The sequence below is a fragment of the Abramis brama genome (genome assembly GCF_963993115.1).
Source record: "Abramis brama genome assembly, chromosome: 1".
NCBI classification, from domain to species: Eukaryota; Metazoa; Chordata; class Actinopteri; order Cypriniformes; family Leuciscidae; genus Abramis; species Abramis brama.
The window spans coordinates 31,326,006-31,344,135 of NC_139963.1; the positions used below are offsets into that span (position 1 = coordinate 31,326,006).

At 37.7% G+C, this 18,130-nt stretch overlaps 2 protein-coding genes across 2 annotated transcripts; one reads left to right on the forward strand and one right to left on the reverse strand.

The window, feature by feature from the left end:
- Positions 1-4,809: 4,809 nt before the first annotated feature.
- On the forward strand, positions 4,810-7,100 carry alkbh7 (alkB homolog 7). The gene is made up of 4 exons (XM_084125989.1): positions 4,810-5,188; positions 6,111-6,284; positions 6,380-6,504; positions 6,643-7,100. Exons 1-4 carry the CDS (start codon positions 4,907-4,909, stop codon positions 6,761-6,763), a joined length of 702 nt encoding a protein of 233 aa, XP_083982115.1. The 5' UTR covers positions 4,810-4,906; the 3' UTR covers positions 6,764-7,100.
- An 81-nt stretch (positions 7,101-7,181) lies between these two features.
- Positions 7,182-17,571, reverse strand: gtf2f1 (general transcription factor IIF, polypeptide 1). Its single transcript, XM_084125978.1, has 14 exons — positions 17,353-17,571; positions 16,709-16,750; positions 16,474-16,520; positions 16,275-16,347; positions 15,964-16,157; positions 13,337-13,507; positions 13,005-13,210; positions 12,776-12,929; positions 12,617-12,675; positions 12,377-12,508; positions 10,623-10,693; positions 10,340-10,481; positions 9,366-9,498; positions 7,182-7,946 (listed from the first exon to the last, which is right to left on the reverse strand). Exons 2-14 carry the CDS (start codon positions 16,718-16,720, stop codon positions 7,742-7,744), a joined length of 1,599 nt encoding a protein of 532 aa, XP_083982104.1. The 5' UTR covers positions 16,721-16,750; positions 17,353-17,571; the 3' UTR covers positions 7,182-7,741.
- Between the last annotated feature and the right edge of the window lie 559 nt (positions 17,572-18,130).

Genomic DNA, 18,130 nt, shown 5'->3' on the forward strand with positions numbered 1-18,130 from the left:
TTTCAATAAGTAATTGACACTAATAACAGCCAAGTGTTAGCTTGGCAACAACTGATGCAGATCATTGTGTGGACAGATTATAATTTATACCTTTATTTTGTGCAACATGCTAATTTAATGATTTGTAAAATTACCCATAAACTATTCCAAATTAACAAACTTGAGAATTGGTGAGTCAGAGCTCCAAACTGTGGCCTAAATTCATTAATCAAACTGGACAGAGAAAAAAAAAAAACATGCAAATTAAATGCTATATAAAGACTAGCTACATCTCTATAAAGGAATCAATCACAAAACAACAAACCAGGACTCATTATCTTTCTAAATCAAAGCTGCCAATTTAGTGACTGTACAGCTTCTAACTGCAGCTGGCAGTTCTAAGACATGATGATGAGCAGGATTTGTCTTGATCAAATCCTCTACAGGAATTTTGCACATCGCTAAAACTTTTAAAACAACAGTATCTTTTAGTGGGCCCTTTTTTGCCATTTAAAAGATAAATATATGTATATCTAATTAATTTATTCTTGCATTAACACTAATCTTCCTAATGAATTGTCTCTTGATATTGTGAATGTTTGGCCCAGTTGCACAGACAGGGTGTAGATTAAGCCAGGACTAGGCCTTAGTTCAATTAGGAGATCTAAGTAGCTTTTCTAAACATGCCTTAGAAAAAAACATTACTGGTGTGCATCTTGAGACAAAACAATGGCACTGACATATTTTAATATTACGTCAGTGCAAGTTGCTTTCAGTTAAGACAGCTCAAACATGCATTTTATTCTGGGAATAGCTTAAGCCTTGTCTGAAACCAGGGGATAATGTATTGATTATGAATGGGGTTGATTGTATGGCGGTGCTGTATGCTGTGATGTGTGCTGTAGCCCTGTTGTGTCAGCCTTGTCACACAGCTGGGGTTCGCAAGGCGACTCTTTTTGAATGTCAGAGCCTCTCTCCTGCTGCCAAGCAGAAACACCCCTCCCTTAGTGCATTATTAAAGCATGCAACACTAATCTAACACAGCAGCACACACAAAGCACACAGTCAACCAAAGAGAGACAGAAAAAGAGAGAAGTCAATAAGATATCTCACTACACTGCTCGACAAAGACAAAATAAATATATATTTTGCCAAAATTGAGTTATGAATGAATTTGGATCTCTTAAACTATGATTCGTCCTTTGACAGATTAGTTTGGTCAACTATGCTCAGATTCAGAGAAAATGTGGTGTAAAAATTGTCATTAAATCAATCAAAATTCTAGTGTTCAGTGCACCCATAAAACTGTCACATGTAAATCTCACAACAAAGTGTAAATGTGTGACTGCATACATTGGTGACAAAGAGATGTTTAAAACGAGCACATACAAACACAGGGCCGATCAAGAATTCTGAAGTAATGCTGCTGTGTGTAATGCTGTTCTGTGCAGCAGAAGATAAACTCAGTGACTCATAAAGTTGAATAATTCATAAACCGCATGTATACCAGGTTCTCTGCTCCTTATTTAACCTTAATCGTTCAGATATATATCCTGCTGGTCAGTGGAACAAGCCACACCATAATATGTTACTGTGTCAGATGTAATAAACATGTTGGCCTACAAGAGAAAATAAGAATGTTGCAAACATGATTGCTTAGTAAGTTTATAAACAGACCAGACCACTAGAGAAGCTCATAAACACAATTTTATGCTATCAAAATGAAAACGCAAATAATAGATACTTTTTGCTATAGGTAAGAGACAAAGATGAATATGTTGCCATGTAGATGTGATACTGAGACTGTGTGAGCGTAAAGTGGGCCATCGTCCTTTGAGCAGCGTGTTTTATTTGGGAAGAGCCTGATGCAGGTATAATACATTTTTAAACAGCGTAGAATTATTAAAAGCCCCAAAGCCCCTGACAAAAATTTCATCCACCTCTCTTTTCTTTGCCTTTACCCCCTTCTGCTAACATATTAGACAGTCTCATGTAAAGCACCAACAGGAGATAAGCAAACAGACACGTTTCTGGATTAACATGATAGCATGACGTTTGACAATCTGTAAGGAATTATTGTGCAATTAAAATAAATAGTAAAACCACCAAAAAAGGCCAGTAAATTTGGGAAGTCTTTGCTAATCTGCTTACTGCAATTGAACATTGTTCAAAGTGCCTGTAAACTGCTTCAAGTGTTATGTAGGCCACCATCTTCACTAAAGGACAGAACTGAAGTCATCACAATATATGTTTTCACTCAACTGTATGATCTACTTCCCCTCACTCGATTCCCAAGCTCAGTGTCTCTTTTCCACTCAAAGCCAATAATGTCTGATACATCATGATTCCCATCCACTTAAAGGGATGGTTCACCTAGAAATGAATATCAATAATATCATTTTCTCACCCTCATGTCATTCCAAAAATAATAATTATTATTATTATTATTCTGTTGAACATAAAAGATATTTTGAGAAATGTCTCAGTGTTTTTTGTCCACACAATTGTATATTTGGTTATCAACATTCTTCAAAAACTTAGTATGCATTTGTGTGAGCAAGGCCTCTCTCTGCACCCTCTCTATGACTTGTACCTCTCCAGCAGGAAATCAAACTAAATTTACATTGCAATCATTTGAGCAGTATATAGTCACTTGACAAGCTCTCTGAATCTTGGAGGCTTAAATTGTTTCCTGTGTTCTTTAGATCGGCTGCTGTCAGTCACGAAGCCCATTGAGAGAAGGCTCTTGCAGGAGGACAGGCTTGGAGGGCAGCCAGCCAGACCTCTCAGGAAGTGAGATAAATATGTTGCAGTGTTTGTCTGCATGTGTGTGCATGTGAATGTCTGGAGTTGATTTCTCCTTGAGAATTGACCCTTCTCTAAGCCCCACCTTAAAAATGTTACTGACCAATACTACCTAAGAACTGTTGCCATCCACCATTTTCTCAGACAAGCTTCTGCTTTTTTCTAATGTAAGTCTATGGACAATCTGTTTTGGAGGATCTACCAAAAATATGGCAAAACATTGTTTGCATCATAGAAACATTATGAACAGTTGTGTTCCCCAATAGATAACTTATAGTCACTTTCAAATTAGGCTTTTCCTCTTTTCAGTTGACTGAGAAGCGGCTGTCTCAATTATGATTTAGCAGCAAGGTGATTTAAAACAGCAGAGACTGCAAAAAAACTAATTTCCAGTTTCTATAGGATGTTCTGTAAAGCTAGAGCAACGATCACTAAATGGGGTGGAGCTTAGCAATGGGTAAATTATGTTTATGTAAATGTAGAAAATGTCACAACTAATTTGTAATGTAAACCAGTACATAACTGCTACAGAAACACGCACTACTCTATGAGGTTATATGTTCTGAGTTATTCCTGGCTTTACAATCTTCTAATCTTTGCTGTAGTGGATACAGCTTGAATTTACTGCACATTTCCACAGAGCCATGTATCAGCACTCAACGTCTTACTGCCTGTAAATCTCACTTACCTACAGACTGTTTAATGCCCTCTCACTGCCACAAACAGCACTGCCTGACCATTACAATTACAAATAATTACCATCATTACAGTCTTGCGGGCTAATTGATGAGAGAAACCAGTCAATGTGGTGTGTGTGTGTGTGTGTGTGTGAGGGAGAGAGAGAGAGAGAGACTCAAAAAACCTAAACGTCTAAAAGAACAGTGACATAATCTGAAGGGGGGGAAAAACACTTTAGAAATTTATTTGGATTGTATTGTGACACTTTTGGACAACAATATATTCCACAGAAATATTGAATAGCCAGCAGGGGGAGGCCAGTACAAGAAACTGGATCTGATTAACTTAAAGATTTTAAGGTGGGTTAAAATTAGGTCTCTTTTCCAAAAAGGAGCTTGTAACAATTCCACATGCCGTGTCATATTGGGAGAACTTTGTTGACTATATTAATTGGAAAAAAGTATGGACTGTACCTTTGAAATACATAATAACTAACAAGGTTAAAGAAATCGCTTACACTTTATTTTAAGGTGTCATTGTTACAATGTAATTATACATTTAAGTAGTGAGTAATAATAATTAACTACATGAACTTACTATAGGTTAGGGTAGGATTAGGATTTGGTTTAGGGTTAGTTGCATGCAAGTATGCATAAGTTACTGTTATTACTATGGTAAGTACATGTAACATGTAACAAGGACACTGTAAACTAAAGTGTTACCAAGAAATCTCATTCAAATTATTACATAGATTTTACCTGGCTATAGGCTATACTTGAAAATGTTTAAAGGTGCTATAAGCGATGTTGGGTGATGTCACCTCTTGTTGACGTTCTAAGTATTGTGTATTTATAATTGATGTTTTGCTTTCATTGCTATTTTATTATGTACTTGTTATATTTTGCTCCGTACTTATATGTTTGATACCTTGGCATCAATTTAAAAATTACAGGTTTTCCCCCTGTATTTATCACAGCTAGCAACAGTCATATGGTGCCCCCTAGTGTTCAAAAGCGGCATTGCAATTAGAAATTAGATTAGTATCATGTTATCTTGACTCGATGAAAACTGCATTGCGCAAATGAAACTCGTTTAGGTATGTAGCTCCATTTGCAAAATAAATAACACGGTTCTAAAACTAACGAAATAATATTTGTAAAACTAAAATTATTTTTATTTAGTTGTGTAACTTAACTTCTCATTAAAATTAGCATTTTTACTGGATTACAATTGCTGCTTACGTTTACAATTTACCATAAAATCGGATTTTTTTTTCGTCGAGCACAATATAATGCTAGACTACTGCTCGAATGAAGAGGATTGAGTGAAATACTTCAAGTCCCAGAATTCTTAGCGAATTAAAAATGGCGCCTTGTCATTGACAGTAGAGACACCGGTACGCTGAAATTGTGGATATTGTCTGTTTTAAGGCGTCCTCGACAGTATGACACTGCTAATTAGAGTATGGAAACAAGTACAGAGGAAATCTCTCCAATGCCCCCTATTGTATAGGTTTTCAACGGATAACTCGGCACTACGAAAAGGGCCCGAGTGCAAAGAGGAGTGTAAATGGTTGTGTGGATCGTCTCAGGAAATTCTGTCCGCAGTGCGTGGACAGGTTGAAGTTAGGCAAAACTTCATCAGCGAAGAAGAGGAGAATGCAATTTTTAAAGAAGTAGAACCAGGCCTTAGAAAAAAGCGATATGAATTTGACCACTGGGACGATGTAAGTAACACGTATACGTGTTTCTAGCTATACTGTGTAACGGTATACTGACATCCAACGTCATTTCATAACAAAACGTACTCGTATTGTAACAGTTGTTTATGATTGCTACTTAATGTTAGTAGTAACTACTGGTAGTAGGCCATGCATGGGTAATGCTTCTTGAGTTTAGTTACGACCTACCTGTACTTTTCAAGTGAACCCACAACCTGCTTCTTGAAAACGTTGAAATAATTATGTGTAGCAAAAGCTCTGAAAGCTGCCAATATAGAATTTGAGCGCGAACCGCGCGTTGGCCAATAAGAAAGACCAATCAGTCGGCTCTCTTCCAATGCCGTGAGTTTGGGGCGGGGCTACTTCTGAAGAACGGAACAGAGGGAAGTGTTTGGGAAACCTACTTGGAAACAATCGTTTCTGTCATTTGGTAGTGCAACTCAATTCACCCACCCCCACCAAAAAATAAATATAAAAATACTGCCATAGAAAAACAAAGGCGGGACTTTATTTCGTTTTTCGTGTATTACGTATTTCACGTGGACTAGTTAAATTTGTTGAAAAAAAGAATTAAAATCTTAAACAATTTGCATATACATTAAACAACACAAATTAATTGACATGTCTGGAATGAAAATGTTTTTACACATAATAAAAAATATACCTATTTATTAAATGCAACTCATGTTGCTAATACCAAATAATGTTGTAAACATATTTCTAGTATGTTGTTTGTAACATTTCTGCTGTTTGGCTATTAACTACTTACACCCCATCTTCCAATTCCTTGGTCAAATGCTCTTACTATGCTCTCACTCATCAGAGACAATTATGAATCAAGCATGCCTGAAAGAAAGTCAGGAACGTGGCCCTCCAAGATTTGAACACGCATCAGGCTGTGCATCACCTTAATCTCTTTCCCACTCAGGCTATCCACGGCTACAGAGAAACAGAACGGCTGCAGTGGGGAGTTAAGTGTGAAAGCATCTTGAGGCGGGTGAGAGTAGTTGCATTTCCTGAAGGCAGTCCACTGCTTGGGCCGATTCATGTTCTGGACCTGGACAAAGAGGGCTATATCAAACCCCACATTGACAGTGTGAAGGTCTGCCTCTGAGTTATTTGTACAGTATCGTTCTCCACAGTTAAGTTATTTGTACATTATTTCTGTTCTCCTTGAATGTTGCTTTCTCTTGTCAGTTCTGCGGAAGCACTATTGCAGGGCTGAGCCTGTTATCCGATAGTATTATGCGTCTGGTCCCAGAAAATAATTCCACAGATTGGGTGGACTTGCTTCTGAGCCGGCGCTCACTTTATATATTAAGGTAGTTACCCAACATATTTCATTTTTTCTTGTTATTTACATAATTTGCAGGCACAGAACATCTAAATTGCATTTTGCTTACCACAAAATGTGAACATTATTTAAAAAATTGTAAAACACTTTTTGTTTATATCAACAGGGATGATGCTCGTTTTAAATTCACCCATGAAATCCTGAAAGATCAAGATTCCTTTTTCTCAGGACACAAGATTCCACGTCATCGCCGCATCTCTGTGATCTGTCGAAACCTGCCTGTGTAAAGGAATTAAGACCGGACTGACCATAGCACCTGTCTTGGAAACACTGTGGCTCACTGGTCTAGAAGTCGACACATTGTTCACCTTTCAGATACTCTCATATGGCTCTAAAAATACATCAATCAGATGCATTTTTCCAGGAATAACCACAAATAAAACGTGGAAACAACTGGTAGCATTACTTGGTAACATTCAGCTAACTGAAATGTGGTTTAAATACCTCTGGAGTATTAAGAAGGGGAGGGATATGATTTATGAAATTTATAAATGTAAAATGAGAAAAGGAAAATCATTGGAACTGCTTCTATTTATAATGTCTATGAATAAATATTTTCTGCTACCCACTATTGTGGCTTTCTTCAAATAAAAAATTACTATTGCAAAGAATATTGCATTTATAACAAATGAGCACAAACTGGTATTCATTCTAAACAAATTTAATGTACTACCAAGGAGAAAAAAACTCCTGCAAAAGTTGTAACATTTACAGCTTTTAAACAGTGCAGTTTAAAAAAAAGCAGACAAATGAAATAAGAAATGAATGTGCAATAAAAGCCACAAATGCAGCTGCATTCTCTGGATAAAGTCCCTCTCAAAATTCATCAGTTTTCTTGAAAAGAATCTTGAAAGAAGGGTGTTACCCAGTGTCTCTCTGATACTAAACTTGTCATTAAGAGGCATGTGAAATTTACAAACACATCTTTCCAATATCCGTTATAATATACAAAAACATACTCCTATCTTCCTTCTCACCATTTTCTTTGTCGTTTTACTCTTTAGACCTCCAGCGCTCTCATCAGTAACTCAATTAACAGTATTTAAGAACTACTGTTAATAAATGCTGGATGATTAAAAGCAAAATGAAAGCAAGAAAATCAGGAAGTTTCGGACCAAATAGGTCTTGAACTAAATAAGCTGTATTCTAAAAGGAGAGTCTGCTGGTGGTGGGCGCTCAGTGTTTCACTCTCTCCTCGGTTGGGTTCACTCAGTGAGGTAGAAGTGCATCTTCTCATTGATGTTCTTCCTCTCTGGGTTAAGCCTCTTCAAGATCTGGGCAAGCACGTTGACTGTCTGCTCGCTGCTGAGGCCTGTGCGCTTAGTCTGGAACTTCTTCAGCAGGTCTTTAGTGGTCATGGGCTTCCTGATGAGATATCTGCGCACGGCATCCTCTGTCAGCTGCACATCACTAAAGGGGAGATGGAAGAATGGATTTTATTTATGCATGATGAAATAAGTAAGACATATGGTTTGTGACTATGGCAGAACTTGTCTGCAATTCGGAGGGAAAAATAGGTATGCAATTTGTTGGAGATGTGTGATGTGTTGAGATTTAGCATAAACTCTGAATTATGGGTGTAATACACACACAGTGGCATACTGTTACTGTTACTACAGCACTGCGTGGTTTAATGTAAATGTAACTGGGTCCAAGTTTCATTGAATAGAGGAAATGGACTGCACAGCAGGAAAATGGAGAAAAGATGGGACCCATAGCTGGGGAAAAAAGTGAGCTGAAGATTGTCTGAATCTGGAGAGTCTCTAGGGAAGGTTTAAATTCACCATGAAATAAAATAAATGTGCCCTCCGAATCTTTCATCAAAATAAGTTCCCCTCCCTCTTCCAGCGAGATCTCTTCTCTGATGATCCATTTACTGGTGCAATGGTGAAACAACCCGTCACTTGCATGACGTCACACAGCAGTAGCAAACCACAACCATTCAGCGATCCAATCAATTTCCAATGGACAAAATCATGCCCCAGCCTACATTTTTTTCTTGTTCGAGAAGCCGTTTAACTTGGATATACATAACAATAGGTAAGAAAAGACTATAAATCAACTTATGTTTCATGCTGACATAAGGGGCTTTAGCACCGGAAAGTTCTAGGAACTAGCCACCAGGTTAGTTCCCCAAGAACTAATGGTTTCCTTAGGAACATTTTCCTGGTTGCATTTGCACCGTGTTGTTGTGACTTTTATTTTGATGGCGCGACGGACCTTTATTTTGACGGCGCTGGTGCCTGAGCACAGTGCTCGCATTCTCCGTGTTCATTAGTTTACGATCTGTCTAAGAGTCCTGTCTAATACGTTATTATTACATATTATACATAGCAAGTAGACAGTATATGAAAAGGTATTAGCGTATGCCGTGTGGTTGCTGTCCAGTGTTGCTGGCTGAGCAGAAATACATAATCATGTTTGGCTTGGTCCCCTCAAAGTTGCATTGGATTTTTTCCTTAGCATTAAGGTTAAGAGGCCCATCTATCACGGTTTTCAATGTTCGTAGAGTTAGTGTGTGGAGTAAATATATAGGCTATAATCTGTGCGTTTAAACAACTTTTTTTTAAAATGGCGAGTGCTGGTGATTCGCGTGCGTTTGGCCACTCAGCGTACACTAATGTCACTGGTCGTTCCTATAGTGCTGGTTTAGACCCGACTCTAAAGTAGGAGCTAAATTAGTTCCTCCAAAAGGAATTCCTTAAACTAAAATCGTTCCTAGTTCCTGCGTTGCAAACATGCCAAAATCCGTGAACTTCCACCATTATTTCTAGGAACTATGAAAAGGTTCCTCTGGTGCGAAAGCCCCTTTTGAGAAAAAAAAAGTACCTGGAGCTGGGGGTGGATTTCCCTGATACTGGTTGGGGTGTGCTCTTCCCTGAAGAGCTCTGAGGGCTGGGCTCCATCTTTAATCTCTTCGCAGCCGGAGTCTCTGAGCTCGGTACTGTCGTCTGCCGCTTACCTGAGACAGAGGAGCGTAAAAATTAAAAACTTTGCCTAAACCTTAGCAGTGCAGAGACACAGACCAGATGAAATAATATACTAGGCAGATAATTTAACGTAATTGTGTATTAATGCATTAAGAGAATACTCCACCGAAAAATAAATTCTCTCATCATTTACTCTCCCTCATGCAGTCCCAGATGTATATGACTTTCTCTCTTCAGATAGACAGAAACTATAGGTTTTTAGAAAAATAAATGTGCAAACTCATTGTGAAACCTGCTCAAGACTGACGGTCCTGTGCTTCCGCGGCACTTCTCGTGTGAGATTCACAACACGCTTATGTCATGTTTCACAACATGCTGACATTTATGTCAAGCGTGAAATCGCATGACAATCGGCTGGAAGCGATGCTTCAGTTTAAAAAAAAAATATTAGTATTTTATTCGTTGCATTCACTTTGGAGGTTCCGTGCACTTGCGTTGTAAGGACAAAAATCTTTGTTTGTGTTTATCTGAAGAAAGAAAGTCATGTATATCTGTGACAGAGGCTAAAACTAAGAGAAAGATATGCGCATTCAAACGAAAACGTATTAGTGTGTACAAGGAAAATTTTTCATTTTTGGGTTGAGTATCCCTTTAACTGCAAAGTGTGATTAAAAAGTAATAACAACAATAATAACAGCATTAAACCAAATAAATAAATACAAAAACACAATAAAAAATTTGTAATATAATAGTATAAAGTAACTGAATTCTTTTTACTTTTCTCAACTTTTTTATATATATGTGAATAAATCAATTAACTTATCATCATATCATGCAATTAATTTAATTGAAATTGAGTTTCTTTGAGTGTACCTTGTTCCAGTTTGCTGGCAGCGGCACGCAGAGTGTTTGAAGTGGCAGCGTTGTCGATAGAAGGTGTGCCAGGTCGACTTCCTGTTCTTGAACTACCTGCTGATCCTCGCCCACCCCCTCGCTTAGGAGGTGTGCGCTTCTTCTGTGAGAGGGGAGACAACAAGAGAGCACTGTACCACAGATCCACATGAAAACCCATCAGAAAAATCTCTCACTCTCTCCCTCTCATTCGATTATCTTTCCCAAACACACGCACATACACGCAAATATAAGCCATTACCACCATGAACAGTGCTGAAGCTGCCTCTCCTTCAATATCACTGTCCTCGGAGCTGTCCGACTCGCCACTGCTGTCTAAAACAACATACACAATGATTTTTACAAAATGAAAAGACAAAATGAAAAGACAACAATACTAATAGTAATACTAATACCAAGAACAATACCTATAAAGGTACCAATAACGATAACTATTTTAACATCCACACAAGCAAACGGTAACCTTGTTTGTTCTAAGTGCACACTGCAGTTTATCGTCTGCTGTTTAAATGCCTCTTTTTAAAGCAGGATGGATTCTGATTTGTTGTCAATTATGTTTTTATCATTCATCAGATAGAAAAAAAAAAACATTCTGGAACAATATCACTTCTATGTCATCATTATTAAAGTTGTGGTGTGTACTCTGCCATTCTTTTACATTTCGAAAAAAAATTTAAACTATGTCTTTATTGTTATCGTTATTGTCCTTCATGTAAATGGGCCTTAAAGGGATAGTTCACTCAAAAATTAAAATTCTATCGTTTTCTCACCCTCAAGTTGTTCCAAACCTGTATGAGTTTCTTTGTTCTGCTGAACACAAAGGAAGATATTTGGAAGAATGTTTGTAACCAAACAGATCTCGGGCCCCATTGACTACCATAGTATATATTTTTTCCTACTATGGAAGTCAATGGGACCCGAGATCTGTTTGGTTACAAACTGAAGGATTCAAATTTAAGAATCTATTTCAAATATGCTTCCTTACATAACATCACGGTAAAGAATATTGTATTTAGTGTTTAATGATTCTGCTCAGCAAAGTTGCCTTTCCTGTTTTCTCTTTAATGGCTCTTTGAGTCCCAGTATCACTCAGAACTGATGGGATTAGCATACGAATGATTCACTGAGAATCTCACCTTTTGTTCTGCAAATGGCTTTCAGACCCAAATGGCCCTTGGAGCCTTATGCTGATTGAATTAGGATTGGCTAGACCCTCAGTCTAGGGTGTTACCTTAACCTGTATACTCATTTACATGCTTTGTTTGAATTTGTCTCCACCCCAAAAGTCCCTCCTCCTAAAATGCCTATAAGATACCATGTAAAGTTATGTTAGATTAGATCATGTTGGAAGTTTCTACAGCCGCGTACGGCGGAGTTCTCAATAAAGAATAACTTCCGTTGAACGCGATCCCAACTGTCTCACTGGTCTCTGCTTCGATCAAAGAAAACTTTACAACACAAACATTCTTCCAAATATCTTCCTTTGTGTTCAGCAGAACAAAGAAACTCATACAGGTTTGGAACAACTTGAGGGTGAGTAAACTATGACCGAATTTTAATTTTTGGGTGAACTAGCCCTTTAAGAGTAACACTTCAAAATCAATATGATCAAAATATTCATTCAACAGAAATAAATCACTAAGAAAAGCTATTTGGTAATGCTTTTTTAAATGCATTTTATAAGTTGCATTTGAAATTATTTCATGCATTACTATTGCATTTATCTAAAATTTTAAACATTACTTAAACAGTTATGAATGTCTATTTTTTGTCAGCTTTAAGGTGGTTTATTATTTTACTGTTACACATTTTTAAACATTAAATTAAACATTTTAAATGCGTCTGTCATTTAAAAAAATACTTAATATAATTTTTTAATGGTTGATAAATGTCCATTTTATTTTCATTTTTAAGTGGCACAACTAGACTTCAATAAATGTAATAATCATCACTGTGAAATACAATGAATAAATTGTCAATTTGAGTGATTTTTTTTACCTTTCTTTTTCTTTTTTTCCACCTGCACTGGTGTCTTCTTTCCATCTTCCTCCTCTTCTTCCTCCTTGGCATCTTCCTCATTCTTGTTTTCTTCCTCACTTTCTTCCTCACTTTCAGACATTTCATCAATTCCTGAAAGCAAGCCATTAGAGCATCACAGAGTTGCCTCAAATCAAATATCTGCATTAGATGAAAGTACATTCCTGCAAACAAAGGGGGAAAACCCCTTTAGTCACCAACCTTTAGGGACGTCCTCTCCCTTATTGGGCTTGGTCTTCTCTTGCTCCTCTTCTTCAGAACTAGAGCAGAGAAAGGAAGATGAGAATGATTAGACTGCAGCGACCATGAAAAGAGGGCTGTTTGCATGTGGCAACAGTAACTGTGCGTCATTGGAGTCACCTGCTCTCATCAGACATGTAGTCCACCTCCAAGCCCTCAAAGTCGCCATCATCACTATCCTCGAATCCTTCAAAGTCGCTGCCCTTTTTCTTCTTCTTCTTTCCCTTGCCTTTGGGGCCTTTGTCCTTTTTACCTTTCGACTTGGCTTCATCATCTGCATTGAAAGAAGACATTTAGTTCAGAAAGTCCTACATGTGACACTCCTCTTCCTCTCAGACCCTTTGCTCACCTTCACCATTGCTGCCGTCGCTCTCATCGCTGCTCATTTCCAAGTCATCCTCGAGGTCATGTATGCGCAGGTCTCCACCCCTGCCTCCCTTCTTCTTCTTTTTCTTCCCTCCTTTTTCTCCTTCCTCCTCATCCTCGTCTCCTCGCTCCTGTTCTCGGAAACGTCGCTGGAGCATGATACTGAAGTGGTTCACCACTTTGTTCCTCCTATATGCAAAAATAAGCAGATGTGAGGTTTGAGCTTTAGACACGTTTACAATTATCACAAACTTGCTTCTCTAAGAGTGCTATCAGGGTTATTCCCATGAATGCAATCACCCAACCTGCCCTCACCTGCCCCACTCTTCCTCTGCCTCCTCGGCTGTGAGCGTGCGGTGTTTGGCCTGCGGTGTGAAGTTATACCAGGCGTGTACAGGAAACGCCTCAAATGCACCATCGGCACACTGCGTGAAGATGTAGTAGGACGCGTTCTCTGTGACTCCGCCTTTTTTCAGACCCTTGAATCTGAGTGGTAGAGGGGAACATGAGGTGGTGTCCAAAGGCAATGCAACACAAACACAATTCACGCTATGAATAAACACACTTGGCCGTATGGATTCTGTTTCATTTCTTCCCAAATTTCATGTTTTCTGTTTAAATCTTTCTGCATTCCATTTTAGTGGTTTAATGAAACTGTAATAATCAAAAGGGATATCTAATCAATGAAATTCATAAAACTTTAACAATCTGTTAAAATTTTAACAATAACAGTGCATATAAAATGTGTATGATTTCTTTCTGATATTCTGTGTTGTTTGTTTTCATTTGTCTGGATTCTATGTTTTACTACTTCATAAAAATATGTTATCAAAAATTGTGGTAATCAAATAAATGCATAACACTTTAACAAATTAATGAATCTTTTAAAATGTAATCAAGTGAAACTTGAACAATTCCTTTCAAACAAAATGCTACACAACAAAGGTTTATCAAAGTATGGATGAATAATGGTGTGGTATTCCTTAAAGGTACACTATGTACTATGTATGTTTTTGTCTTACCCTGATTCACTATGGTAAGCCTGTTATAAGTGTTTATATTTTAGATGCGACAGGATGGTTTTCATGGGAAATGGCGTACATATTGGAATCACACGTTTAAAAAGAAAAAAACACTGAGCAGAGTAGAGTCTGCTGGCAAAAAGAGAACGCGACAGAGCTCGTGATAAAATGAGAATCGCTACTGGCTTGGCTTTTCGGAGATGGCGAGAACTGAGGGATTTGAAATATTGTAAAAGCAACAGACACAAACTGCCATGTTGCTCTCTAACAGAGTTCATTGTAAAGCATTATCTATTGTGAAGGGTCATTTTATTATGGTTGATGTTGTAGCGCTGTGCTGAAACTTATTTTCGAGGAAGTACTGTCCGTGTCTATTAATGGTTATAGTTACAGTAATGTCTTCAGCTAGTCATCTTGAGATCCTTTCCATCTAAACTGGTTATATCTCTTAAGCCTGGTAATGAATGTTTTATGAGTAGTAGGATAATGTCTCTCTCTTTTTTTAGTAATGAGAAAGAACCCATTCATCCGCAGTCATGTAGAGCCAAAGCACAAACAAAACAATATTTTTCTGCAAAATGCATGCAGTTTTGTTTTTTTTTTAACTGCTAGAGGGCCAAAAGTTACATCAATTTCTTCAAGTTAAACCAAACATATTTTGTTGGGTTGTAGTGAAAACCTTTGAGTTTATGTGTGTATCTGATGCCAGTTTTATCAAATGAAATGGTGAAATACTGGTCAATTGAGTGACTCTCTGAGCAGCAGTGGAAATGACGTTTATGTGTTCATGTCCTCAGATAGTGGCTGCGTCCGAAAACTTAGGCAGCTGACTTGTTGCCTCTGCCTAACCTCTGCAGGCAGCATTTGCACACGAAGGCACTTCACAAAACTGATTTCAAAGAGACTGCAGTGTAACGGTTTAATGATCTACAACAAAACTGAGAGAGCTTTGGAGATAACTAGGCAATTAAGCATCATAAAACAAATTCACTGAAAAATAAATGAAACTTTCATAATTAGTTTTGTTCTAATTTCTATGCATGCAAGAGATAAACCCGTGAGCTTTTATTTTGATGTAAACTGCAGTCGAGCTTTTATTTTGGCAGAAAACAAGTTTACAAATGCATCTCTTTCCAAATCTAGTGAAATTATGTAATTGTCAACTATGCAAATGTGAAAATAATAATGCATAACTGGTGCTCTCTACGTTCCCAAATGCATGCTAAACTCAACAGAGATAGAGTTCACTGCATTCATTCACACACAGTGAACTGAAACACAGAGCTGATCACGTGCTGATTGCATCAGCCTAGTGCGAACTTCTCTTTGCACAGTGCAAACAGACAAGCTGCATCTGAAATCGCATACTTCCCTGCTATATAGTAGGCGAAAAAACAGTATGTGACAAACAAAGTATGTCCAAATTCACAGTACTCATAAAAGACTAGGCCTTTTATGTTATTATGAGAAGTTTAAATATATTTTCAGGCGCCACAGTCCAGTTAATGAATAAGAAGCATTGAAATCTATTTGTGGCAGTCAATGTTGATATTGTGGCGGGCCGCCACAGATAAATCAATGTATGGGAAACACTGCAGTCTTTTTGCAGTGTAATATTCATAGACACTAGTCCATAATTGTAATTTTATTAAGTGTACAGCCCTACTTTTGATTTATTAATCCAAATTTTGCCAACTTCCACGAAATTCTATTTAAATTCTATATTTATTACTGGATTCCACGATTCCGTCCATGTTTTCCACATTGTGAAAATTATAGGACCCTAACATCGAATAAGGTGACAGAACAGCAATTATTTGCTTATTAAGCATAATCATTCTAAGAACGTGTAGCTAAACACTCAGGAATTACTCAAGAAAGTGGCAACTAGACGAAAAGAATAAAAGCAGAGACGTGTACCTTCTTCCTGCCTTGCCATTAACTTTAAGGATCCAGGGCTGGTCCTCCACCTTGAACTCCTTCGTAACGATGCCATACTTCTTTCTCCGTGACTCCTCTCTCTGTTTCTTTCCAAACTCACTGCCTGCCGCCCCATCCTGAGTCTCCTCCTCACCATATATACGCCTATTGCTCATGTCCCGCTCCATACGAGCCTAAACATGATGGATGGATGGATAGATAGATATACAATTTAAAAAAGAGAAAACAAATGGAAAAAGACAGGAAAGAAAATATGGCATAGAATAAAGTAGTGGCCAAAGCTAGATTACCTGTGTCCATGTAGAACAACTGACTTTATCACCAGCATTGAAAGCCATTAAGTTGTATTTCTTACTGGTGTTTCTGTTGGGCAAAGTAAGAAGACCTGAGATCAGATATCAAACCCTTTTTTCTTTTTCTTTTTTTTTTTTACAAAGATCACTCTAGTTGAAATGATATAAAATATAATTTAAATAATTTAAATCTTACTTAGGAACTCGTACTACATACTCCGTTGTGGAGGAACTGCTGCTCCCCTGCAAACAAGAACAATCTCTTAGGGCTGAGAGACAATTATACTTCTAAGAGTGTGTACTGCTGAACTATACAGTTTGATGATATTATAGATAAAAATGTATACATCACTTCTAAAATGACACAATTTGTATTCTGCCAAATCTGACTGGTGTTGGACATGATTATAACTAGATGCTGAGGCACTTACCAGTGACGTCATCACTGCAGAGCAAGAAGCACCCTAAATAACCTGCAAGAACATATAACAAGTTCTTTGAATCGGGCCTCCGAATTCTGGTCATGTGATCAACATGTTGGCCCACATGAAGCGACTCGCTCAACGTAAAATAAAACTTTGATTAAAAGAAACATAACTTTTATTTGGCAGCTGATATGACTAGATTCTTCGTATCATGAGTGTTCTTTATTATAAGTATTATTATTTTATTTTTTTCAAGGTACACAGCATATGTTACAGATTATGTTACTTACCTTCAATGGTTCTACGTTGGCATGATTTTTTTTTTAAAGTAACGTTAGCCATGTAACGTTAATAAAGAGGGAAATGAACAGTCAGCAGGTCAAGGGTAAATGAACCCATTAATGACAGGCTGGCTCCCTTACGTTGTTATTGTTAGATTCACGCTTTAAATAAGTCTTGATTTAAAAGACAATGGCAGTGGACAGCACATGCTCTCAATATCCTTATTACAGTGGATGAATTCGCCGACATTGATTTTATTCATTTAACATCCAGAGTATGCATTTAAGGTAGACAACGCGCAAAACTCACCATAAAATCTTTAGTTGTGCTATGTTGATGTATATATGAACGGATGTATGTAACGTTACCTTCAACCGGACAAATAGAGAAGGTCCGATGATCCACTTCACTTAACAATACTTGTAGCACCTCGTCTGGCTGCTGATATCGTTTCTTACTTGGGTACTCGATAAATAGATATAGTAAACTCTCTTTAAAAAGGTACACTAACAAAATTAGGGATAAGATGGAAGCAGCTCACACTCATAGACACAACATAATCCCCACAACGATGATTCTTCTTCTCTGAGCTTGTCGTTAGTTTCATTGAGACTTACTGCCACCTGCTGTACCGAATAATTACTGCTAGTGATGGTCGTTTCGAATCAGTGGTTCGGAGCCACAGACTGTAAAAAAAAGTAAGAAAAAAAAAAGTATCAATCTGCCAAACTCTTCTTATACTGTCTATGGCCAAACTCACCTGATTTCCGTAAACGAGCTCTGAACGAGGCTTCGTAACGCCATAACTGTTTCGAAACGTTTCGAAATTTCAATGGTTCACCGCTGGGGGGCGATGATCTCTGTTAGCCCATGAACCATGCGGACTCACGAGATCGCCCTCCAGCGGCGAACCATTGAACAAGTGTCTAAGGGTTTTACGGTTTTACCTGATCTCTGATCAGTTTTATACATTTGTAGATGTTTTAATGGTACATTAGTAAAATAAAAAAGTAGTTAATAGTCTCTTATTGACCTGTTTAGCTGAGCCATGGAATAAACAAAACATGCCCTGAAAATTGATTACACCGGCCCGGCACTTGATATTTAATCTTATTAGATGATATAGTTATTTGCATAGATTTAACG